This window comes from Hypanus sabinus, chromosome 8 (genome assembly GCF_030144855.1).
Source record: "Hypanus sabinus isolate sHypSab1 chromosome 8, sHypSab1.hap1, whole genome shotgun sequence".
Taxonomy (NCBI): Eukaryota; Metazoa; Chordata; class Chondrichthyes; order Myliobatiformes; family Dasyatidae; genus Hypanus; species Hypanus sabinus.
In genome coordinates, this window is record NC_082713.1 from 85,135,219 (window position 1) to 85,162,321 (window position 27,103).

General features: G+C 42.6%; 1 protein-coding gene across 5 annotated transcripts in view; it reads left to right on the forward strand.

Annotated features, from left to right (window-relative positions):
* LOC132398279 (ribosomal protein S6 kinase alpha-6) overlaps window positions 1–27,103 on the forward strand; it is a 174,906-nt gene that overhangs the window by 38,935 nt on the left and 108,868 nt on the right. For 3 of the 5 annotated variants that reach the window (XM_059977463.1, XM_059977467.1, XM_059977464.1), the window contains exons 3-5: window positions 21,705–21,821; window positions 23,819–23,900; window positions 24,415–24,495. In XM_059977463.1, coding sequence (XP_059833446.1) covers window positions 21,705–21,821; window positions 23,819–23,900; window positions 24,415–24,495 — 280 coding nt within the window. Of the gene's footprint in view, window positions 1–4,252; window positions 4,560–15,793; window positions 17,797–21,704; window positions 21,822–23,818; window positions 23,901–24,414; window positions 24,496–27,103 lie in introns of those variants that run through there. The other 2 variants (XM_059977465.1, XM_059977468.1) reach the window with 2 other exon arrangements.

Consider the following 27,103-nt stretch of genomic DNA (forward strand, 5'->3'; position numbering starts at 1 on the left):
GTTTAGGTAAATCAACCAAACTTTTCCAAAAGATGGAGAAAAAGTAGTCTTGGTTATATAACCATGAAATTATCAGACTCTGGTTTAAAAAAAACAAAGATGTTTCTTTAAGTGTAGCGAATCATATTAGTAGTTCATTAATGGCCTTCATAGAAGAAAATCTACCACCCTTATGCCTTTATGTAATGTATAAAATAACAAGGTGCTGGACTCTAATCTGCCTTCTGTGGACTTATGTAATGTATGGTTTTTACATCCTGTGGTTTCACCTGTTTTTTTTTGGTCTGTGTGAGGAGAGGGGGTTTGCTCTTTTGTTTTTTGTGCAGGGGCGGGAGGGTTTGGGGTCAATGTTCTTCTGTTCAATTTATTTTGTGTGGTGGAGGGGAATTTGAGGTAATTGTTTTTATGTTTTATTATTTTTTGTGTGGGTGGTTCATGTTCTGTTTTGTTAGTTTTTTGTGTGGGGGATTGGGGTCAATGTTCTTCCATTTTTTTATTGTTTTGTGCAGGGGATGGGGATTTGGGGCCGATTGGGTTTGATGTTTCACTTTGAATAATTTCTGTGGTTTTTCTTTGAGATTTGTCTTCTCCAGATAGCCACAAAACAGAGTTGTGCACTGGATACGTACTTTGATATTAAGTGAAACTTTGAATCTTTGTAATGACCCAGGAATCTCTGTATTTTGATACATAGCCACTATATCAAAGCACCTTAGTATAATTATGACTAGGTCAGCTGGAATCAGTCTACACTCAGTCTATTTGATCTTTCAAAGTCCTCTCACAAACCTCTGGGCACTGGTGTCTTAATTATAGAAGCTGTCCCGCGGATAAATCCAGGCACACAAGATTGGAAACGTGAATAGAGTCAACCTGCTCCTCATGCCTGCTCTGTCACTTATTAAGATCAAGGCTGATCTTTTACCTCACACTCACTTTGCTTGCATTATACCCGCTTCCCAAAATTCCAATAAAATCTTAAGATCTATGGATTTCCAACTTGAATATAAAGCAAGAAATAAATTGCTAGAGGCAAGTAAGGCAGCATCTGTGGAAACAAAGAGGTGGTCAATGTATTAGATTGTGACATTGCATCAAGGCTGAGTGAGTAAAGGAGAGATAGCTAGTATAAAGAGGGAACGGAAAGATCAAGGCAGGAGCTGATGGGTGATAGGTGGATCAATGTGTAGTGAGATTGATGGGCAGATAGAGCCTGGTGGGAGAGAAGAATGGAAAATAATAGAGGCTAGGAGGTGATAAGTGGAAACGAAGAGCTGCAGATTATGGAACCTGGTAAAACAGAAGTGATGTGTGGAATCAGATAAAGGAAGAATGGTGGGAATGGTCAGGAGAGGGGTTAAGTATCTCAGTGGGGAATGTGTGGGTGATAGGCACCTGAAGCCAGGTTGGAGAGGGTAAAGAAACTGGCTAACATGGGACATGATGTTTCGGAAAGAAGTAGGTGTGTGAGAGAACCTAGGGAAAGGAACAGAAGGGGTTCAGTTTAAGAATTTGATATTCGTACTGTTTGTTTTAAACTACCAGACAGAAAATGAAGTGCTAGTCCTTCTGGTTTGTATTAGCCTCATCCTGACAGTGAAGGATGCCTAGGATAAGCAGTCATGTATGGGAATTGGGAGCTTTTGCTTCTTCATGACCATTGGCGATGTCCTGCAGGCAGTTAACAAAATTACTCCTTTCAGACATGATTTGCTACTAAGCTGTGTGCAATCAGAACCTGTGGTTTATATTTTGATGGTGTGTTTTTCGGCTGATTCAGCAATCTGGCACTTTGTTGTTTCTGAAGGAGTTCGGTGAGGTTTAGAGTAGAGTGTGCGGCCTAGAAACTTGAAAGCTGGGAGGCGGAACTTGAGACCATGATCAACTCCATTGCTTTTCTCCGATGAGGCGTCGAGCAAAGTTGAAGTCGACAAGAATGGAAGATGGCCAGGTGCTCGGCATCTTCTGCCTGCGTTTGACCGGTCTTCCTCTCCCTCTCACTAGCTGCTGTCGGAGGAACGTGCAGGAGTCTTCTGATTCATTTTGTATGTGTTCCTGAATTCTGGTTACTCTCTTTTTTGCTGTTTAATTGGGGTGATCTATGCAGACTGGGGCACTTCATCGAAGAATGACCCTGTGGCCTATAGTGGGTTAGTGGCATGACACTGAATGGACTAAACTGAATACTACTGGATTCCTGGTTTGGTTTTTGATATTCCATGTTTTGTTCATTGGCTTTTGCTGTATGTGCAATTTGTTCTTTTTTTGCGTGTTTGGTGTTTGATGTAAATTTTGAACGCGTTCCATGGTTTTTCTTTATTTCATGGCTGCCTGTGGGAGGATGAATCTCAGGAGTTGTATTTTGTATTCAAAATAAAGGTAAAGGTAAAGTAATAAAGGTATAAAGGTAAAGTAATAAAGGTACTTTGAACTTTGAGCTCTAGAAGTAAAAATAGCTTGCAACCAGAAGCTCAAGAAAGCCACTGCAAACAGAGCATAAATGTGTGTTAGTCCCCGAAGGAAGGAACAGTGCATCTCAGAGCAGTTGGGTGCAGTCTTATAAAGGTAAAGATAAAGGTAAAGGTAAAGGTAAAGTAATAAAGTAATAAAGGTACTTTGAACTTTGAGCTCTAGAAGTAAAAATAGCTTGCAACCGGAAGCTCAAGAAAGCCACTGCAGACAGAGCATAAATGTGTGTTAGTCCCTGAAGGAAGGAACAGTGCATCTCAGAGCAGTTGGGTGCAGTCTTAATGCTGCTTTTCACTGATGTGAACTCAGAGGCCCGCTGACAGTTTGCTGAAGCTCGAAGTACTGAATGTTGAGTATCATCATTGAATGGTGTTATCTTTTTCTGCCAAAGTAGAAGCCATCTCATTTTTCCACTTTAGGTTCCATTTGCTAGATCCCTGCACGGTGGGCTGTCTGGTCAAGATTAAACTGGTTTTGTTACATTGCCAGGGACCCAGGTTTAATCCTGACCACAGGTCGTATCCATGTGGGGTTTTCATGTTCTTCCTGTGACCATGAGGGTTCCAGCAGACACTTTAGTATTCCCCACATTCCTAACTGCATGGAGGATGGTAGGTTAATTTGCCACTATAAATTTCCCAAAATTTGTTTGATATTGATAGAATGTGGGGAGAGTTGATCAAAATGTGTGGAGGATGTAGGTTTGATGTACCTGTTTATGGTCAACACAGATTTGGTTAGCCTGTGTAACCATTTTTGTGCTTTATGTTGCGATGCCTCTGCATTTTCTCATCAATATCCATTTAAAGTCCCTCTGCATCCTCATTGCTGCCCACATTGTCCCTTAGCTTTTTAACGTTCCAAGTAAATTTATTATTAAAGTACATATATGTTACCATATACCAGCTTAAGATTCATTTTCTTGTGGGCATACTCAATAAATCCATAATAGAATAATAACCGTAATATAATCAGTGAAAGACAGCACCACTTTGGCATCCAACCAGTGTGCACAAGGCTGCAAACTGCAAATACAAAAAGAAAGAGAAAATAATAAATAAATAATCAATATTTTGAGAACATGAAATGAATAGCCCTTGAATGTAAGGCCATAGGTTGTAGGAATGTTTCAATGATGGGGCAAGTGAAGTTGAGTGAAGTTATCGCCTTTAGTTCAAAAGTCTGGTGGTTGAGGGGTAATAACCGTTCACGAACCTGGTGGTGTGAGTCCTAAGGTTCCGATGTCACTTGGCCCATTTCTGACACCTCCATCCTCTTTCTCGATCTCTCTGACTCCATCTTTGGAGACAAATTGTTGACCGACATCTTTTATTAACCTACTGATTTGTATGATTATCTTGACTATAGTTCTTCCCACCCTGTCTCCTGTAAAAATGCTATTCCCTTCTCTTGGTTCCTTAGTCTCTGCAGTGCATTTTTCCCTTCCAGGACATCAGAGATGATATCCTCCTTCAAAGTAAGGGGTTTTCCCCTTCCTCTACGGTTCATGCTACCTTCATCCACATCTCCAATTTCCCAAATATCCACATTCACCCTATCTTCCCGCTGCCTTAACAGTGGTAGAGTGCCTCTTGTCCTTAACTCCATTCCATGAACCTCCCCATCCAACACATCATGCTCCACAACTTCCACCATCTCCAAGGGATCCTACCACTAAACATACCTTTACCTTCCCTTCCGCTTTCTGCAGGGATTGTTCCCTCTGTGTTTCACTTGTCCATTCTTCCCTCTCCACTAATCTGCTTCCTCCTCCATGACCTAGATCAACACATTGACATTGAATGGAGGCTTGGGTGCTTCAAGGACTCCATATCAGGTGATGCCAACTTAGTGCCACCCACGTTGGAACGGCTGTGGATGAGATGCCAAACAAAGATCGATCCAACCCCTGCTGCTGAATGGATAGACTTGCATCTGCCACTCCCGGGCCACTTCAGTTAGAGGTGTGAATACCATATGAAGCAACAACACCTCCCTCCTGGCATTTAATCCTGCTAATGGCCAAAGTGCTACATCTGCCTGTTAGCTCCTCCATCACCTCCAATTTGGGCCTCAAGCAGTCCTTCCAGGTGAGGCAATATTTCACCTGTGAACTTGCTGGGTTGTCTGTTGTGTCCGCTGCTCCCATGTGATCTTCTGTACATTGGTGAGACCCATCTTAAATTGGGGACCACTTCATCGAGCACCTTTGCTCCATCTGCCAAAAGCAGAACTTTACGATGACCAAACATTTTAATTCCAATTCCCATTCCTGTTCCGACATCTCAGTCCATGGCATCCTCTTGTGGCAAGATGAGGCCACCTAGAGGAGCAACACCTTGTATTCCATCTGGGTAGCCAACGACATGATCCATAAATATCAATGCCTTCTTCAGGTTTTAAAGAAAGCCTCCCACACCCCTCTTCTATTTCCTGCTCTGGCCTCTCACCTCTTAGTCTGCCTATCACCTCCCCCTGGGTGCTGTCACCCTTCGCTTTCTCTTACGGTCCACTCTCCTCTCCTATCAGATTCCTCCTCCTCTACCCTTTTACCTTTCCCACATGCCTGGCTTCACCTCTCACCTAGCTATCCTCCTTCCTCTCACCCACCTTTTTATTCTGGTGTCTTCCTCCTTCCTTTCCGGTCTTGAAGAAGGGTCTCAACCTGGAATGTCAACTGTTTATTCACTTCAATAAATTCTGTCCGATGTGTTGAGTTCCTCTAGCATTTTGTGTGAGTTGCTTTGCGTTTCCAGTGTCTGCAGACTTTCTCATGTTTAAGATCCTGTACATTCTTCCTGATGGCAGCATTGAGAAGAGAGCATGCCCTGGGTGGTGGGGTCCCTGATGATGTTGCTTTCCTGCAACGATGCTTCATGTAGTGGTGAGGACTGGGTTGTATCTACTACTTTTTGTAGGATTTTCTGTTCAAGGGCATTGGTATTTCCATACCACTCTGTGATACTCCAGTCAATATACTCTCCATTGCATATCTCTAGAAGTTTTTCAGCTGTCATGCCATATCTTTGCAAACTCTTAATGAAATAGAGGTGCTGTGGTGCTTTTTTCATAATTGTACTTTGTGTTGGTCCCAGGACAAGTCCTCTGAAATAATAACACTGAGGAATTTAAAGTGATATGCAAACTCCTATAAAACTTTAATATTATTTCTGTACAGCTTGGTCCCGGCACTGATCCCTGCAGCACACCAGTAATCACAGCCTCCTAAATCAAAAGTGGCCTTTTTATTCTCATTGTGTTTTCTTTCACAATATCCATGCCAGTAGATTGTGTTCTAATTTTGTTTTAATATTCTCTTATGTGGTTGCCATATCAGGATGCTTTACGGCTTGATATGGGAGATGCCTGTAACAAACTGTAGAGTTGTGGACACAGCGTTACACCTCATTGAAAGCAGCTTCCACTCCTTGGATTCAAGTTGCAATTCTCATTGCCTTGATAAAGCAGCCAGTGTAATCACAGACCCCACCTATTCTAGACGTTAGTCCTCCTCTCATCAGGCAGAAGATACAATAACCAGAAAGCACATTGCACCAGACTCAAGAACAGCTTTTATCCTGCAGTGAAAACCGTTTAATGGTTTCCTAGAAAGATAAATGCCTCTTGACCTCACAATCCACCTGATTATGACCTTGTGCCTTACTGACTTCTTGCACTGCTTTTTCTCTGTAATTGTAGCACTATACTCTGTATTCTTTTATTGTTTTACCATGTACTAACTCAATGCACTATTGTAATGAATTGATCTGTTTGAACAGCATGCACAACTGGTTTTTCACTGTATTGGACAAGAGTACCAAGTTAGCATCAAATGCCTTCTGAAAGCCTGAAAGGGCAATGTAAATCAAATCTGTCTGTCTGCAGTCCAGTGTCTACTCTTAATCATCAATATGGTAATGAAAGTTATTGTTGATGTAGCACTCAGCCACCAATGACCTTCTGAACAATCAGGTTCCCCAAGATAACTTTGCTCCAGTTCTCCTCACAGATGGGGCAGCCCCATAGGTGAAGGATAACTTCTGGTTTTACAGATTATAAGATGACTGATGACAGTGGAACCTGCTAATTTTGGAGCTGATATAGTATGATATAGGTGTAGTTCCTTCTCCTTTTTGGACTTCTACTTGCACCCAGCAACATCCTCAGTGCCATCCTGGATGCTTGCCCGTTTTGAGTGGTTATAGGTGTAGGACCTCCTCAATTTGGTGAAGATGATAAACTTTTCTTGTAGACTTTGATACCATTTTTGAAGTACTTCCTTTGTCCTTGCAGCAATTTCTCACTGATTCTTAGACTAGTGTGCCTGTTTTGGACATTCGGTATCTGGCAGGAGAATAACGTGGATGTGTGTGACTAGAACATGTTTTTACTGCTGCCTAGTCAACTAAGAGCTTTATGCTAAGTTTGAAGTAATAAACTTTGAACACTCAAATTATACTGGTGAATTTCATTGCTGTTTGCTTTTGTTGGTAGGTGCTTCCAAAGATGAAAGAAAATATTTGCAATTTCCAGTGTCTTGTGAGCCTTTATTGTTAGCAGGTTGTGCTATTCTATGAGGGGGGATTGGCAGACACTCCTTGTTGAGGATGTTTCGTGCTATATTCTCGTACTTCAACTGACAAGTTGACAATAATGTAGAGTTTGGCCACTGACTGTGCACATAAATATATTTTTACTGTTACACGGTCATTGAGATTGGAGTGACCTTAGTTTTGAAGTGGTGTGACATACATTGAGCAGTTTACATTGGTGAAAAACTTATTTCCATATTGCTTTCAATAGGAAGCCATTTGACCCTTCAAGTTTATGCATGCTCACCGATTTTCCAATAACATTTTGGAGATAAGAAGTGCCATGCTACAGTAACAAAGATAGAGAAAAGGGATAGAATAATGATTGTCCTGTGTGACACTAGATGCATTAAAATTGGATCTGTGGTAAAGTTGTTAGTTGCAGTTATGAGAATCAAGCAATGCAAAAAGGAAGCTGCTTGTAGTTTTTAAGGGCCTGTCACCTCAAATCCGGGGCATGATGCAATTGTTCTTCTGGCAAGTCATCATCATCTGTATCATCAGTAACTTTCCTTTTGTTATTGGGTTAAAAGTAAGACTGTATAAATTCAAATTTAATTTGCAATCCATGCCTGCAAGTAGGACCACCACTGCATCACAACCTATTCACTCCAAAGGTAACAAACTCAGCCTATCCATTATCTATTAATAATTGAGACCAGGCAACATACTGGTGAATATTTTCCGTACCTCTCCAGTACAACCACATCCTTCCTATAGTGTAACAAACAAAACTGCCCATAGTTCACCAGCTGTTGTATTACTAATGTTTTATTTGGTTAAGTTGCATCCTACCTGCATTTACATTCAATACCTAGGATAATAAGGCCAACTCTCCAATGATCTTATTTGCCTTTTGCTGTGACCTATAGAGTCTTGCCATTCATTTTTATTCAAGATGAAATTCCATCTACCATTTTTCTGTCCATCTTACCAACAACACTGAGCAGCCAATAATTAGTCTGTTCGCTTTCAATACCTTTCCAGTCTTTGTCTTCTGAGAACTAACTTGGCATAATTCCTCCACTCACATCCAGATTATTAACGTATATAACCAGCAAGGGTCCCAATACTGATCCCTGTGATAAATTACTGTTTACAGACAACTGCGTCATTAAGCCAATTTCAGATTCATTTTACCAAATTGACCAGTATCCCATGGGGTCTTACTTCCTGAGGGCAATTCTCCCCCTCCCCTCTCATCTGGGACCTATCAAAGGTCTTATGGAAGTCCAGTTAGATTCCATTAACCATGCTGCTCATTGATACACTTAAGTTAACTTTGCTGAGAAGTTTGACTTAGCTGTATTTTATTGGTAACATTCTTGCCTCTCAATGTGGAAGTTCCACGTCAGGAACAGATCACATAATTCAAAGTTTATGTTTTTTAATTCAATGCTGAAGTAATAATATAACATCACTTTTGACTGAATTTTTCATTTGTGACTTGGGGAATGTATAACATCACATGTACCATTCAAGCATAAATTGAGAATTCTGGCAATGCTCTGTCCAGTGCTTGTACTGCAGCCATGGCATCAAATATAACTGGATATTATTACATTACTAGTTTTTTGGAATGCCTTCTCATGCAGAGTGAATATGAAAATAGTTTAAAAAATAAATTGCTTATCAATCAAATATGGAGGTACATTTCAACTTTTATTTTTATATAATTGTAAGGAAATGTCTGTCTGTAGTGATAAAGATTTGTTCTTCCAGTATTTATGTCTTTTTCCTTGTTTCATGCAAGAAAGTCTATCTAATCCAGTGGATTCCAGTTAATTGGCACTTAATCGGACCCAGTACATTTTTTGGCCCAATTAAGCAGCTGCCCCATTAGTCAAAGTTTCAGGGAAACTATTGCCTGGACTGACACCAACTTACTGCCCTCTACTGTGCCTATTGTCTTGTTTATTATTTATTGTAATGCCTGCACTGTTTTGTGCACTTTATGCAGTCCTGGGTAGGTCTGTAGTCTAGTGTAGTTTTTTTTCTGTGTTGTTTTCACATAGTTCAGTGTAGCTTTTTGTACTGTTTCATGTAGCACCATGGTCCTGAAAAGCGTCTTGTTTTTTTACTGTGTACTGTACCAGCAGTTATGGTTGAAATGACAATAAAATGTGACTTGACTTGACTTGTAAACATGTAAAAAAGACAAACTGAGTCACAAACTATGTATTTAAATTAAATTCCATAGAAAACACATTGGAAAACTACCAGTATACTGCAATACTAAATAGGAGGAATTCATGTAGTGTTTGCAATGAACAAATTCAGTGCAGACACCTAGTGTAGATTATGGACTACCTCCATACAGTGCTATCAACAAATAGTTCCTCCAAATCTTCATTTCCATTGTAATATTCAAGATGATTGTCGATACCTTTAAATTGCTCATAGTTCCTCTGTTGTTGAAGTAGTGAGATCATTTCATTTTCACTCCTGCTTGTTCTGGCATCTCCAAGCCTGAATGCTTGAAACCGCAGTGAGCCAAACAGTTTGGAATTCTCTTACTGCTTATTTCTCACCAACATGTAAGTGACAGAAAGCACTATTTTTTGAACACAAACTCATGCAACTGATCCTATTCAAAAACCGTGCGCTCTAAGCTCGGTGTAGCATCTAAAGGCCACGCAAATGTGTGTGACTGATGCTAATTAGAACCTGTTTGGCAATAGTCTCCTGCCCCAGTTAAGCGGCATAGAGTCCCAAATAAACAAAGGAAATCCCGGCTATTTTCTTGATTAGCTTTTGATCTTTAAGAGTTGTCCTGGACAAGCAGCTTCCTTGATCAACTGATGGCCCAATTAAATGAAATCCACTATATACAAAATTGAATAATGATGCAGGTGCATATTTTGTTGTCTAAATGGGATTCACTGAGATTTTTACTTTTGCACTGAAATAACTGCTTAATTATTAACTTGTTAGCATTATTTGTGGAAAAGAAAGTTTTCCTGTTGTCTTTGATCAATACCCAGAACTAATTGTCATAACTATTTGTTTGATAATTGTTGTAACTTACTTTTTGTGAAATAGAGTCACTTAAAATCAAGGCATTTAAGGATAAGGCATAATAATGTGATGTTTTTTGTAATTTATGCACAAGGTAATGACTGTATGTTGTAATTTCCTAGTGTGTGGGTGTCATGTAGAACACTTAAAAAACAGAACTCGTTATTATTGACACATTTCCAATGGCCCATCTGCTGGGGTCAGTCAAAATGACGATGGTAACAGAAAAATCCAGCACAAAGCTTTAATTATCGTTGCAGTTTGTTGGGCTTTGGTGCATTTGAATTAGTTGTCTCTAGATAATAACACTACCAACAGTTAATAAAATACTGCAGTGACTGTAATGAGCTTATTCACATCCAAAGATCATAGAAAGCAGCATATCAATGCATGTTCTTCTTCTTTTCTGCAAAGGTTTCATTCGTACTTTGCTAGATGCTATTATTGATAATAATGTGAAGTGCAAAAGTTCCAATTTTATAGCGATATCATTGCATGTTTTTTTCTGAAAACTGAATGGTTTTTGAAATTCTGCATTTTCATCAAGCCTGGCACATAGTGTTAATTTGTGAATGGGCCATTTTCAGTTTCTCTGCATCTGTAGTTGGTTGACATTGATCAGATTTTACTGGGATGGGATGTCATTTGCAGAATCAGACAGTATTGGTTGATTTGGTTCAATTACACACTAAACCCCGAATGACTTATTAGATAGATAGATAGATAGATACTTTATTCATCCCCAAGGGGAAATTCAACATTTTTCCAGTGTCCCATACACTTATTGTAGCAAAACAATTATTACTATTAAGTTAAATTATTACTACGAGATAATTATTTTAGGGAGCCTGGTATTTGGAAATTTGCTGTATGATGCTGAGATACTTTGTAGGATGATCATTATCAGTGATAAAACCTGAAGTCATTGGGTATTTCAGGTCCTTCAACTTCAGACAACCTTACCAGGGTTGATCAGGCCCTGGTTTGTTTGGTAGCAGCATTGGTCTGCGGGTCACATCTCTTGATTTATAGCTATCTGGAGACTCGGGTCAGCAGCCTCTGTGGTGGTCCTGATGGTTTTTTTCTTTGCAGTCCCCATAATGCCAAAAGTGGGTTCTACATAGTGAGCAACCAGCAAAGCCTCTACACACCACTTCTATAGGCTCACATCATGTCCTCCAACCCTATCTCTGGTATTGCTCCGCCAGCTCCTGTTATTTGGTTGTCTTACTCTTTAATGTCTCCTCAATCCAGTCTTCCTAAGGCACTGTCGGTTCTGCCATAACCACCTGCTTTAAGGTTTCAGACAGAGTTACCATGATATGCCTCTTTGATAATGATGCGATGAAGTCAAGGATCTTTAATTGCCTGCCAAGATTGACTTTCAGTTGCCAGTCAGTCACCATGGCATGTAAACCTGCTGGTTAGCTATCTGGGTTGAGGCTGTATTTGGGCTCCAGCTTTGACAAAGGCTATAATGGGCTTTCTGGGCTGACAGAGGTGCATACTGTTGTTAAAGGCCAAGGAGATAACTTACTGCCACCTGGTCCTGGAACCAGCGGTAGCGTCCTTCTACCAAGGCTTTTGGGCAGCTGCTGAGGATGTGTTCCAGGGTACGTCTGCCAGGACAGAGAGGACATGATGATGCCTCACTTTTGCCCCAACAAAAAGGTTTGCTGGACTAGGCCTGGATCATGAACGATGCACTGAGGTTCTGCCTGTCATATGTTGGACTAGGAGTCATCTGCTTCAGTGCACCCTCTCACCTTGTCAAACTCTCTGCTGCACCATTCCAACCATTCTATTTCCTGACCAGCTGCCCAGCCCCACCTGCTTGGTGAATCCATAGGGGTTTGTAATATTCCCTCCTCCCCCAGGATGCTAGAGAGTTTGGCAAGTGGTGGTCTCTCTTCTTCCCTCGATACCCCCATACTGTTTAGCCAGGGATCGGATGCAGCTGGTGTATTTTGGTTGCCCTTGTGTAAAGGCCTTTGCTGGCTTTCTCCACTAGGTCGTTTCTCTCAGTAGCAAAGCTGGCAATGATAGTTTACATGTTCTGGAGTTGTCTATTGACATTTCCTTTGGCTATTGCCTCAATGATTTGGACTATGCCCTCAAGCTGCACCCACTCCCTCCATTGGTTTGCTGGAGGCAAACTAACTCGATGGTGTTCTGCTAGTCTGCCTTTAGTGGGAGTTTCTTGCACTTGGAAGTTCTGGGCACTGTGGAGTGACTCCAGGCTGGGCTCCTCCTGTGTTTCACTAAGAGTAAATCCTGAGTGCTGCGTTGCTCTCCTCTGGAGGTATGTCTAGGGTATGAATTGTGTAACCAACCTCAAGTTGCATTGTATCTTTGAAGGAATTTTGCATTTTATGTCATTCTTAATATTAAATTACTTCAGTATTCAGGAATAATGAGTTGATTTCAGATTAATATTGCTAAAATGTTTTCTACCTTTTTGTTTCTCTTGACCATTACAAGTCCTGCCATGTTGGACCAAGGCCTTCAAATATCTTGAAACTACTGATTGAAGTTTAGTGTTTAGTCTTTAAGAAGGTGTTACTCTTGGAAAAATGCATATGTTTTATTTTTATGGAACCAAAAGATTGGGTCCTAATTTAGAATGATGAGTTGGCATACATTTTGTGATGCTTTCTTGAGTTCATTTGACCTGAATAATCTTATGTTGTCAGCTGCAAGTCAAAAGTATATAAGTGAAAGTGAAATAGATTTATTTTGAAGTATATCACACTGAGGTTAGAAAAGGTGGGAGAAAGCTTGTATGGAGCACAGTCATCAACATAGATCCATTCAGCTGAATGGTTTTGGAGTAGTGGAGAAAACAGGCATTTCAAATTATAGTTGGCCTCTATAATGTCCATGAAAAAAATTCTGAAAATACATTTTTTTATATTACATCCCTTCCAATAGAAATAGTCTTTTAGTAAATCTGCATTTATGATTCAAGTTTGTAGTGGGCTGTAATGTGGGTGTTTGTGCTTTTATTTCCAGATTTGAGTCATGAATCCTTCAATCCTGAAACAGCTGTCTGTTTGTTCAATTTGCTTTTCTAAGTAGAAGGTATTTAGTGCATAGTGGCTAGAATTAACTCCTGCCTGAGCAAAGACCTGGACCCATTGCAGTTTGCCTACTGCCACAACAAGTCTTCATCAGACAGAATCTCACAGGCTAAAGCACTTGGACAAAAGCAATACATACATCAACTTGCAGTTTATTCATTACAGCTTGGTTTTCAACACCGTCATCCCATGAGAACTAATCAACAAGCTTCAAATTCTGGACGTTTGTACCTCCCTCTGCAGCTGGATGCTTGACATTCCTTATTGGAAGACCACTGTCGGTAGGGATTGGGAATAACATTATCTCTTTGCTGGTAATCAACACATGTCACATGTGCACCTCATGGATATGTGCTTAGCCCACTATTCTGCTCTACTCTACACTCATGACTGTGTGGCTAGACATAGTTCAAACATTATCTGTAATTTTGCTGATGATACTACCGTTAGCAGAATCTCATATGGCAACAAAGAAACATATAGGAGCAAGATCAGCTACTTGTGTGGTGTCACAAAAAAAAACTTGCACTGAATGTCAGCAAGGCCAAGAAATTGACTGTGGACTTCAGGAAGGGAAGTCAGGAGAAAACGCAACAATCCCCATTGACAAATCAGTGGTGGAAATAGCAGCTTCAAGTTCCTGGGCATCAGAATATCAGAGAATCTATCCTGGACCCAATATATTGACACAGTTACAAAGATGCATGTAAGCAGCTCTATTTTATTACAAGTTTGAAGAGAATTGGTTTGTCACCAAAAGAGTAACAAATTTCTGCAGATGTAGGTGGAGACATTCTGACTGCTCCACTGCCTGGTATAGAGGCTCCAATGCACATGATTGAAAGAACCTGCAGAGAGTAGTAGACTCAGCCAGCTCAATCATAGGCACAAGCCTCCACACCAATAAGGCCATCTTCAAAAGGTGGTATCCATCATTAAGGCCCCTCACCTTCCAGGATACACCCTCTTCTCGTTCCTACCATCTGGGAGGAGGTACATAAGAGCCACACTCAATGTTTTAGGAAAAGCTTCTTCCCCTTCACCATCAGATTTCTCAATGGACAATGTACCTCTTTTACTCTGTCTCTCTTGCTCTTGCTCTAGTCTGTCAGTCTGTCAACTGCAATTTATAGTGAGTTATATGTCTTGAACTGTAGTGCTGTCACAAAACTAAAAGTTTCATGCCACATGACAGATAATGAACCTGATTCTGTATAGTGTGCACCATTATGTAATGGAATTTTGTTTGTTTTGACATGGTATTCAGATTTTCCTGTGTTTGCTTCTGCATTTTCATTCAGTGTTAACAGATATTGTGCTTCGAAAAGTGCAATAAATCACCAGGAATAAAGCACAATGAAGGAAGTGCACCTTTATTGTAACATGGGACAAATAAACCACCATCTGTTAAACCACCAGCCATCTTTTTTTGAGTAATATATAACCTAGAAAGCTTACTAGAGATTGGTTAATCACACTGGATAATAATTTTTTTCAGAAGTGTTGCTTCCTCAGAATTTTTCTGTTTATGATAGACTGCTTGAAGATGAACACAAATAATTTCAGAATAATTATATCACATAGGAATTTGGAGAAACAACAAATTAACTTCTATTGAATATAATGTGTTTAACTGCATAATGCTGCTGATGCCTTGCAATAGTTCAACTAAGTTAAAGATATTTTGTTAATGATCTTCATTTGTATTTAGTGTCTGAGGCTTCTCGCCTCAGTGTCCAACAATAATTCACCACCATTGATGGATTACAGTTGGGATTGTGGCGGCTCATTTCCTAGCGTATGCGAACCGACTCACAATTAGATAGCCTACGGGGGTTTGCGAGCACAGAGCTTTGGAGCCTCTTCGCCATGGGGGGCCGGTTGACAGAGGCTTAAAAGTGAGGCTGAAGTTTTCGAATAAAGTTTTTCCTTCGACTGCAGTTACCGACTCCGTGTCGTAATTTTAGCGCTGCGTGTAGCACACCGCTACAATTGGTGACCCCGACGGTCCAAACGATTTTTGGACCAGAAATGACCGACGCCGCCTCTGTTCATGCGGTTTCGTTGAAACTGCCGGGTTTCTGGACACAGCGCCCGGACCTATGGTTCCAGCAAGCCGAAGCCCAATTCCACGTTCGCCGGATCACCTCAGAAGACACCCGCTACTACTACGTGGTGGGCTCCCTCAACCAGGACACAGCTGCCCAGGTCGCGGAGTTCGTACAGTCGCCCCCGGCAGACGGCAAGTACACGGAATTCAAAGCTCTGCTCCTCAGGACTTTCGGACTCTCACGGCGCGAGCGGGCTGCCCGTTTACTGCACCTGGATGGCTTGGGTGACAGACCTCCATCGGCTTTAATGAATGAGATGTTGTCTCTGGCCGAGGGACACACAGGCCTCATGTTTGAGCAGGCATTCCTGGAGCAGCTGCCCGAGGACATACGCCTGCTGCTGTCCGACGCGGATTTCAGTGACCCCCGGAAGGTGGCAGCCCGGGCGGACTTGCTGTGGAACGCCAAAAAGGTGAGCGGGGCGTCCATCGCACAGATCTCCCAGCCACGCTCCCGGCAGCAAACCAGTCCAGGCCCGGCCGCAGAGCCCACTAACCCCAGGCCCAATGACCACTGGTGCTTCTACCACCAGCGGTGGGGCGCAGAAGCCCGCCGTTGCCGCCCGCCCTGCAAGTTCCCGGGAAACGCCAGGGCCAGCCGCCGCTGATGGCTACGGCGGCTGGCCATCGGGATAGCCTCCTGTATGTGTGGGATAGCAGGTCGGGACGCCGCTTTTTGGTCGATACTGGGGCTGAGGTCAGCGTTTTACCTCCGACGAGTTACGACACCCGCAGCAGGGCACCGGGTCCCCCCCTGAGGGCCGTGAATGGCAGCACAGTAAGGACCTATGGCACCCGTCAGGTGCAGCTACAGTTCGGCTCCAGCCAGTTCACGTGGGACTTCACACTGGCCGCCGTAGCCCAACCGCTTCTGGGTGCGGATTTTTTGCGAGCTCACAGCCTGCTGGTTGACCTGCCCAGGAAGAGACTGGTACACGCCGAGACCTTTCAGACGTTCTCCCTGGGCGCGGCCCAGTTGCCAGCCCCTCACCTCGGCTCCATCACGCTGTCCGACAACAACTTCACCAGGGTCCTGGCGGAGTTCCCATTGGTTCTGGCACCGCAGTTCACAGCAGCCATGCCCAGGCACGGCGTACAGCACCACATCCCGACACAGGGACCACCCCTCCATGCCCGTGCTCGGCGGCTTCCCCCGGACAAGCTCCGACTGGCGAAGGAGGAGTTCCAGAGAATGGAGGAATTGGGGATCATCCGGCGGTCCGACAGCCCCTGGGCTTCCCCCCTGCACATGGTGCCCAAAGCGACGGGGGGCTGGAGACCGTGCGGCGACTACCGCAGGCTGAACGAGGCTACCACACCGGACCGCTACCCTGTGCCGCACATTCAGGACTTTGCGGCAAACCTGCACGGCGCCCGGATCTTCTCCAAGGTCGACCTTGTCCGAGGGTACCATCAAATCCCGATGCATCCTGACGACGTCCCCAAAACGGCTCTCATCACCCCGTTTGGCCTCTTCGAGTTCCTCCGCATGCCGTTCGGCCTGAAGAATGCCGCACAGACGTTCCAGCGGTTAATGGACGCGGTGGGACGGGACCTGGACTTCGCGTTCATCTATTTGGATGACATCCTCATAGCCAGCAGCAGTCGTCAGGAGCATCTGTCCCACCTCCGTCAACTCTGCGCCCGACTGAGTGAGTACGGTCTTACAATCAACCCTGCCAAATGCCAGTTCGGACTTGATACCATTGACTTCCTGGGCCACAGGATTACTAAAGACGGGGCAACCCCTCTGCCCGCTAAGGTAGATGTGGTCCGCCACTTCCCCCGACCCACCACGATCAAAGGCCTTCAGGAATTCGTAGGTATGGTCAATTTCTACCGCCGCTTCCTCCCTTCAGCTGCCCGGATCATGCGCCCCCTGTTCGCCCTGATGTCGGGTCCGAGCAAGGACATTACCTGGGACGAGGAGTCCGCCGCCGCTTTCGTTCAAATGAAGGAAGCTTTGGCTGACGCCGCAATGCTAGTACATCCCAGAATGGACACCCCTACCGCCCTCACAGTGGACGCATCAAACACGGCAGTCGGTGGGGTGCTGGAGCAACTCATCGCAGGTCGCTGGCAACCCCTGGCGTTTTTCAGCAAACACCTGCGGCCACCCGAGCTCAAGTACAGTGCTTTTGACCGGGAACTGTTGGCGCTCTACCTGGCAATCCGGCATTTCAGGTACTTCCTAGAAGGCCGGCCCTTCACCGCGTTCACGGACCACAAACCGCTTACCTTTGAGTTTACGAAAGCATCCGACCCCTGGTCATCCCGCCAGCGACGCCACCTGTCCTACATCTCTGAATACACAACGGATGTCCGGCACGTCTCGGGTAAGGACAATGTCGTGGCGGATGCGCTCTCTCGCCCTACCGTTCATGCCCTTTCCCAAGGGGTAGACTTTGAGGCACTGGCAGAGGCACAGCAGGTAGATGAGGAGATTCCGAGTTACAGGACTGCAGTCTCTGGTTTGCAGCTCCAGGACTTCCCCGTGGGCCCAGGTGAGAGGACCCTACTCTGTGACGTCGCCACCGACCGGCCCCGTCCGGTCGTCCCCGCAGCCTGGCGGCGACGTGTTTTCGACTCCATTCATAACTTGGCGCATCCCTCCATCCGGACAACTGTCCGGATGGTTTCCAGCAGGTTCGTTTGGCACGGACTCCGCAAACAGGTCAGTGAATGGGCCAGAACGTGCATGCACTGCCAGACGGCCAAGGTGCAGCGGCACACCAAAGCCCCACCGCAGCAGTTCCATCCCGCCCACCGGCGTTTCGACCACATTCATGTGGATATCGTGGGCCCCCTGCCAGTGTCGCGCGGAGCGCGGCACCTCCTGACTATCGTGGACCGGTTCACAAGATGGCCAGAGGCGGTCCCGCTCACCGACACCACCTCCGAATCTTGCGCCCGAGCCCTGCTCGCCACCTGGATATCCCGCTTTGGTGTACCAGCCCACATTACCTCCGACAGAGGCGCCCAGTTCACCTCCAGCCTGTGGTCAGCTATGGCCAGCCTTTTGGGGACTCAGCTGCACCACACCACTGCCTACCACCCACAGTCGAACGGGCTAGTGGAGCGTTTCCACCGTCACCTGAAGTCGGCCCTCATGGCCCGCCTGCGAGGAGCCAACTGGGCGGACGAGCTTCCCTGGGTCCTACTCGGCATTCGCACAGCGCCCAAGGACGACCTGCACGCCTCGTCGGCCGAGTTGGTATATGGCGCGCCCCTGGCCGTCCCCGGGGAGTTCCTACCAGCCCCAAGGGGGCAAGAGGAAGCTCCCGCAGCAGTCCTGGGCAGACTTCGCGAGAAGCTCGGTAACCTGGCCCCCATACCCACTTCACAGCATGGGCGGCACCCGACCTGCGTACCCAAAGACCTACGGAACTGTAAGTTTGTGTTTGTACGAAGGGGCGGGCATCGGCCGCCGCTGCAGCGGCCATACGAGGGGCCGTTTACGGTGCTCCGGAACAACGGGTCCACGTTCGTGCTGGACGTTGGGGGGAAGGAGGAGGTTTTCACGGTGGACCGCCTCAAGCCGGCCCATGTGGACCTGGCGCAACCGGCCGAGTTTCCGGCGCCTCGGCGCAGAGGCCGACCTCCCAAGCAGGTTCTGGCCCAGGCTGTGGACATTGGGGGGTGTATCACCGGTTCTGGGGGGGGGTTATGTGGCGGCTCATTTCCTAGCGTATGCGAACCGACTCACAATTAGATAGCCTACGGGGGTTTGCGAGCACAGAGCTTTGGAGCCTCTTCGCCATGGGGGGCCGGTTGACAGAGGCTTAAAAGTGAGGCTGAAGTTTTCGAATAAAGTTTTTCCTTCGACTGCAGTTACCGACTCCGTGTCGTAATTTTAGCGCTGCGTGTAGCACACCGCTACAGGATGGTATTTTTTCTCCATGACCGCAATATCCTGGTGAAACTTTTCACCATGCTCAGCACTAATAGCACCAAGATTTGCAGGGAAGAATTCTAAATGAGAATGTAGAAAATGAATCCTCAGTGATATGTTGCATTTCATGGTTTTATATGCTTGAAGCATGCTTTCTATCAGCTGCATGTAGATTGGTGCTCTGTAGATGCCGGGAAAAATTTCAACGACTTCCTTGAATGCCTTCCATGTGATTTTCTCCAGTCCCACTAGAAATTCTTCAAATTGCCTGTCATTGATGACCTGTTTGATTTGTGGATGCTTTCCTTAATCTTGGCATCAGTTATTCTGAGAAGCATCTGTCTCAAATATCAAAATCCTTCATAGAAATTTTTGTGCCTAGTGATAGCAACCTTACAGTCCTGAACCCAATAATTATTACTAAAACCTGTCCTGCCATGCAGCAGCTGCGCTGCCTAAGCATGCCTGGACAAGGTTGGAAACATTCCAGCTTACATTATAGGCAACATTTTAATTGACTTGAATTATGAATTAAAATAATAAACATAAGTTTATTAAAAAATGGTGCATGATAGGGAAATTTCATGGTAATTTTCATGATCAGTAGCCCAAAATTCATAAGATACACCTAAAGGTATTCAGGAAGCAATATCTTTGTTGTCCAATGTCATTAGAATGACAAAATTATTTTTATCTAGGGCTTCTGCATCCTTTCATAACATCTTAAAGAGCTGAGGGATAAATGTTGGCGAGGATGCTGAGGGTTGATAACCCCAATGCTTTGTTTAAATTGTGTCAATCTTGCAAGTGAAGGAATAGACTGGGCCTCAACTAAAGGTTGGCATCTCTGACATTGTAGTGCAGTATCATCTTAGATGTTTGTATGAAAGTGGGATTTGAATCCAGATTTTTCTGTCTCAGATGAAAGTGTTATCAGCTAAAATGTGGCTGATTAATTACCATTGGGATATTGGTCCAAATAGCTAATTTGTAAGTGAAATGTTTCCCATCCTTTCATTACTCTTCATTACAGTTTCCCATCCTTTCATTTCCCATCCTTTGTTTCCCATCCTTTCATTACCCTTCATTACAGTTTCATTACAGTTTCCCTCATTTTGCTTTGTTTCACAGTACTTGTGGTTAGCATAGTTTGCAATATTTCAGTCAAAGATGAATCCCATTGCCAAAGGTAAAGCTACAGAAACAAGAATAATCTGTGTATTGCATTTTATTTTTGAATCCTGGTCCTGGCTCTTTAATAAAGTTACTTCTGATTTTCTAGATGTAATGTACTCATTAGACAGTCCCCGTAGGATCTGAAAACTCCCACCGATGGGCAGAAGATGCATTACTGGATTGGGAGGTAGTATAGGAGGTGATAGTTCCCTCTAATTTTACTGGCCTTGCACCTCCCAGTGAAGAAGTTCAAGGTTCCTTGTGCCCTTCTGGAGGCTGCTCTTTAATTTTGCTTGGTCACAAGTCAGGAATCCCATGAGCCAGCAAAAATATTACATTTTTTGCAAGGAGGCTTTGAGAATGTCCTTAAAACTTTTCCTTTCCCTCATAGTAATCTTAAGCTGTGATGGAACTTGTTTTCTATTGTCTTTATATTGAGCATGCATGTGATGTGGTCTGTCCACTGTCAAGTCAAGTCGAGTCACTTTTTATTGTCATTTCGACCATAACTGCTGGTACAGTACACAGTAAAAACGAGACAATGTTTTTCAACGAGACAACTGGAGCTAGGTGAATCCAACTTGAGCCTTGAAGCTGGGATATCGGTCAGGGAGAGGACATTGATATTGGGTTACTTATTCTGCCAGTGGATTTGGAGAATGTGGTTGAGATAGTATTGGTTGTATTTCTCCAATTCTTCGAGAGGTATCTCCTTTTGGTACTCCATGTTTGTGAAGTGTATGGGCAGCAGAAATTCTTGCTATCTGTAGACTAAAATCTGTCTGCCAGATTTAAAACAACTCAGTGCTGTGTACTTATGCTTAAAAAATGTTATACCATCTTTATTGGAATTGCTGTTTTGCCATTTGCTTTTTCCTCAGACATGATCCGGATGAATAGGTTTTGAGGGAAAGATTGGGTTCCCATATATTAGAAGCTACTTGATTAAATAAGGGCTGACACTTTCACAAAGCTGTAAGAATGGCATCTTTATCCATTTCCTGTTGACACCGGTAGACATGAATCTTACCTCAACTTATTGTTTCTCCCATTTGAGTCTGGGCACCCAAATGTTCTTGAGCAAAGCTTAATTTGTCCGATAGTAGGTGGCTGTGAGAATGTTGGAATTAGAGCAGCAATATTCAATGACCAGTGTTTCTTTCTAAGAATATGAAAGGTAGTCTTATAAACTTATTTCTTTTTTTGTGTGAACTTGCTTGGTGCCTGTATAAAATATTCTTCTCTTTTTAGGCATTTTTCACTCTAACAAAAACACATTCCAATCTCTTAATTTTGCAGGAATTTTTGTTTAAATATGGTTCTTACCTGTTAGGATGTTTAATCATGTTCTAAATTTTGTTTTTCAGGATGAAGGAAGATTCAAGGAGATTCCAATCACACACCACGTGAAGGAAGGGTGTGAGAGGGCTGATCCCACACAGTTTGAGTTGTTGAAAGTCCTTGGTCAGGGATCTTTTGGAAAGGTCAGTGTTTTTTGCAGATTTAGGTACAGTACGTTAAAGAGAAAAATTTCCTTCACTTGTTAAATAAGAACTTAAACTTCTCCACCTGATTCAATTCTATAAAGTTTACTACACAATTTATTTTCAATTGTGTACTTTATAAGAGGGAGCATAAACAAATAATGAGTTGTTTTAAATGTTTTTTAATATTGTTGCTGCAGTGGAACTGTGTGATACTGATTGTTAAAGCAGATACAACATTAAAATGACAGTAGGTTGAGAAGCAAAGCATGGTGTTCAATTTAATCAAAAAATATTGCTAACTGCAAACAATATCCTGAAACATTTGAACCCCTAATGTTTAAAACTTGTATAGCTTAGTATGTGGGACTATGGTAATGTGCTGGAGCATGCTGATTGGCTTGGAAAGAACAAGTACATTAGATCAATTAGGAATATGCTTTTGAAGGATAGCAATTGCGACAGGATTCTTGACAATTCAGGTTACCCTCCAGAGTAACTCAGTCTTTCAGAGAATAATGAAGGTTAAGGATTAGCTCAAAATGGTACTAAATAAAAATGCAATGTATTTTTATAAGGAAGCAGAGTAAGATAGCTCCAGAAGTAGGTAGTCACCAGGGACTTCAAATTGATAAAGTAAAAAGTATGGTGAGAGAGAGGGGAGGTAAAGAGAACCCTCACTGTTATTACTCAGGTTTAATTTTTTAAAAATGGCTGTGACATTAGTCTTTGTTAAGCTCTCACATAATATTGAATTTAACATATTTAATAAATCTGTACTTTAAAAGAAGATGTATATGGTAATTGTTGTCACAAATAAGTCATTAGGTTACATTAGAATTGAATTGGCCAGTCTTATATAATTATATTACTAACACTTCAGCTTTTGAGAAGGTTCCCTGACTTAGATTTTTCTTCTTTCGTTGGGGAAGCTAGTACAGTTGACCACATGCATTACACCCATTTGGAAAATGGAAATTCACCGTTACGGAATTCCTAAACCACTATCCAAAATTTGAGGTATAGAGTAAAACTTGCTCTCATGAAGTAAATACATTTAAATAAATATGTACTTAGTTTTAACTCATGTTTTTGATTCACGTGCAGATGAAGCAGGTTTGCATTAGAAAAACATGATATGACCGATTTCTAGAAACATAACCCCTCCGTCCCTGTAATGTGGGGGTTGCTTGTATGTAATTTTAATGAATCATAACCTAAGTGGGGTTATCTGGTGCAGACTAAACTCATAATTTTTCCAAATTTTTCTCTTGCCTGTATGCAATTAGATGTTTGTTTAAAAACAGTTGTATAATGCAGTAAAATACAGGTCAGGCATTATTTGTGGAGAAACAGTTAATGTTTTGGGTCCAGGACCTTTCACCAAAACCTTAATTTTCCAGAGAATCTGGCTGATCTGCTGAGTGTTTTCAGCATTTTAGTTTTTGTTTCTAATTTCCAGCATCTATAGGTTTTGTTTTTAAATTGTGTATAATGCAGCTTTCTGCCTTCACAGGAATTTGTGCTATAAAGGGTTATTGGGGCACTGTATATGGAAAGATGCTCCGTAGGAGACTGTCTTTGTGGTTGGGTATATTGCTCTATGCAAGTTTTGCATGCATAAGAATAATTCTTGAGTCCAAGAGTACAAAATCATCAGGCTTCTAACCAGTCCATGTGGATCTTGCACCTCTAGTCAGATTGTTGCAATTATTATAATTATTGATCCTTAATACTCTCTAGGATTCTATCAATTGTGATATATATTCGATCCTTATTAGCCCCCACCATCCTACGATGTATTACCTCGCACGCAATGCAAATAAGTTTTATTTACTGTTGTCCTACCCAGTTTACCAGCTGATCATTATAATGAAGCCTTCTATAATTCCCATTTTTAACTGATTCATATACTTGTGTTAATATTGCCTGCCATATTTTGAATTTATCTTTCAGCAAAATTCTAATGTTTTGTCTTTGAACTTTTCTATAATTAGGTGTTTTTGGTTAGAAAGGCAGTTGGCCCTGATGCTGGACAATTGTATGCAATGAAAGTATTGAAGAAAGCTACCCTAAAAGGCAAGTCTGAATTATTTCACTATTTAAAAAATAAGTGAAAATGTAGTGATTTCTGACATTCTTTATTGGAAATATTTTTAAGTTTCTAAAGGCCTTTATCCCTTCCCAGGTTTAGCTACTTAGTCATAAAATTATGAAGTTCACAAGTCCATATTATGTCCAATTCCAAAGACTTGAAGGTGAAGTGAACTCTGACATGGCATTTGCCTGATTGATGGGGTCATTCACTCATGATATTGTTGACACTTCACTCTCAGCTGCACATGCATTTTAGCAATCATTGGATGAGGATCTTTGATAATAAGATTTAATGAGCACTACTTACCTTATTTTTATTTCAGCAAGTTTTAGTTCTGGATAGGGTTGAGAATTTGGTTTAGTGTAGAGCACTTTATCTGAAGAGTGAAGGCATTGCAGATAAAACAAATTGAATGTTCACCAATTGTGATGTCTTTCTGCTGCTTAGCGTACATGTGTAGTCACTGAAAATCATAGGTATATTTTTAATTTTCAGTTCGGGATCGTGTTCGCACAAAAATGGAACGAGATATTCTAGTGGAAGTAAATCATCCATTTATAGTTAAATTACACTATGGTAAGTACCAAATGCTCATCAGATTAATTTTTTATCTTTTAGGCTGCTTTCACATTAGTTATTTTATTCGAACTAAACATTCAACTGGGTTAAATTTTGCTGTCCTTGAGTTGAACTGTTATTTAACGTGTGTTCTTTTTTTGCTTATTACCTACAATTATTCATACACTTAGTGTTGTGCAACAAGTGTATTATTTCATTGGGGAAGAGTCAGAACTTGGATGAAGGATAGAGAGAGAGAATGTGTATTGAGCAATTAATCTGTAAAGAGCCACAGCTGACATACCTACAGTTGATGAAAATCTGTATTATATTAAGGGTCATGAGAAGAATAACAAGAAAATTTGCTCTTCCTATAACTAGTCTGCTGAATCTTAAACCAAGGAATCCTTGATATTTAGGAATTATCTGATGTATTGTAAATAACCTGGTTAATGGTGATTCATCTCCTGCTCCAGACATAACATGGCTGGTCCAAAAGAATTCTTTCACAATCTTTCCATTTTGGCTGCCTATGATTTTGGTTTTTGATGTTTGCTTGAAATCTGGTCTAAAAATTAAATGGTGAGGAAATTTATTTAGGAAGAAGGAAGCAGAAAATGAAAAAAATTCATCAGTAACTGTTCTCTTTTTTTCACTTTCTAGAAGATTTTCATGCACGTTACAAAACTAACTGGTATAAGATGAAGAATAGAATAAAAATAGTGGAGTAAATTTTCCTTTGCTATATCTGAATCAGGTTTAATATCACTGGCTTATGTTGTGAAATTTGTTGTTATGCAGCAGTAATCCATAATTTAAAAACTAAGTTACTGTAAGTATAAATTAAAATTAAAATGTTAAGTGTGTAAAAAAGAGAATAAAAAAGCAGTGAGGTGTTCATGAGTTCAATGCCCATTCAGAAATCTGATAGCAGAGGGGAAGAAGCTACTCATCAATCATTGAGTGTGTGCCATTAGGCTTCTGTACCTCATCACCAATGGCAGCAATGAGAAGAGGCTATGTCTTGGTTGAAGAGGGTCCTTAATGATGCTGCCACCTTTTTTGAGGTGTCACTCCTTGAAGGTGTCCTGGATGCTGGGGTGGCTAGTGCCTATGATGGAGCTGACTGAGTTTATAGCTTTCTGCAGCTTATTTCAATCCTGTGCAGTAGCACCCCATACCAAATGGTGATGCAGCCAGTCAGAATGCTCTCCATGGCACATCTGTAGAAATTTGTGAGTTTCTTTGGTGACATACCAAATCTCCTCAAACTCCTAATGAAAAATAGCCTTATTTGTAACTGCATAGATACACTGGGCTCAGGATATATCCTCAGAGATGTTGACACCAAGGAAGTTAAAATTGCTCACCCTTTCCATTTCTGATCCCTCTGTGAGGACTGGTGTGTGCTCCCTCATCTTACCCTTTCTGAAATCCACAATCAGTTCTTTGATCTTACTGGTGTTGAGTGCAAAGTTGTTGCTGTGACATCACTCAACCAGCTGACCTACCTCGCTCCTGTACATCCTCTCACCACCATCTGAAATTCTGCCAACAGTAGTTACATCAGCAAATTTATAGGTGGCATTTGAGCTGTACCTAGCCACACAGTCATGCGTAAAGAGAGAGTAGAGCAGTGGACTAAGAACACACTCATGAGGTGCACCAGTGTTGATTATCAGCCAGTGGAGGTGTCAGTTCTGATCCACACAGACTGTGGTTTTCCGCTGTGGATATCAAGGATCCTGTTGGAGAGTGAGGTAGAGAGGGTAGGTTTTGGAACTTTTTGATCAGACCTGTAGGAATGATTGTGTTAAACGTTGCGTTGTATTCAATAAACAGCAGCCTGATGTAAATATTGTCCAGGTGATCCAAGCCACATGAAGAACCATTGAGATTGCATCTGCTGTTAACCTCTTGCGGTAATAGGCAAATTGCAGTGGGTCTAGATTCTTCTTAGGCAGGAGTTGATTTTATTCATAACCAACCTCTCAAAGCTCTTCGTCACCATAGCTGTGAGTGCTACTGGACAATAGCCATTAAGGCAGCTCACCCTATCAGGTACACCATTGAGGCCTGTCGCCTTGTGAGGGTTCCCCCTCTTTAAAGAAGTTCTGGCATCAACCTCCAAGTCTGAGGTCACCAAATGCTGCAAGGTTCCTCATAGCTGTCGTTTCATTCTCCCTTTCAAAGTGTGCATAAAAAGTGTTGAACTCATGTGGGAGTGAAGCATCACTGCTGGAGGGTTTGGCCCGAAATGTCGACTGTACTCTTTTCCATAGATGCTGCCTGGCCTGCTGAGGAACTCCAGCATTCTGTGTGAGTTGCTCGGATTTCCAGCATTTGCAGATTTTCTCGTCTGCCATTCATGATGTAGGAAGTAATGGCCTGCAAACCCTGTTCTAATTGATGTGCATTGATTCTGCCTCTAACCTCAATCAAAATTTTCTTTTGCTCTTAAGTAAGTCGTTCCTGGTCACCTTGTATAGTGCTGGATCAGCAGTCTTGAATGCCACAGATCTAGTCCTCAGCAGACTATGAATCTCCTGGTTCATCCATGGCTTTTTATTTGGGTGTGTACAGTATGTTCTCTGTATGAGAGCACACTTATCCACACAGATTTTAA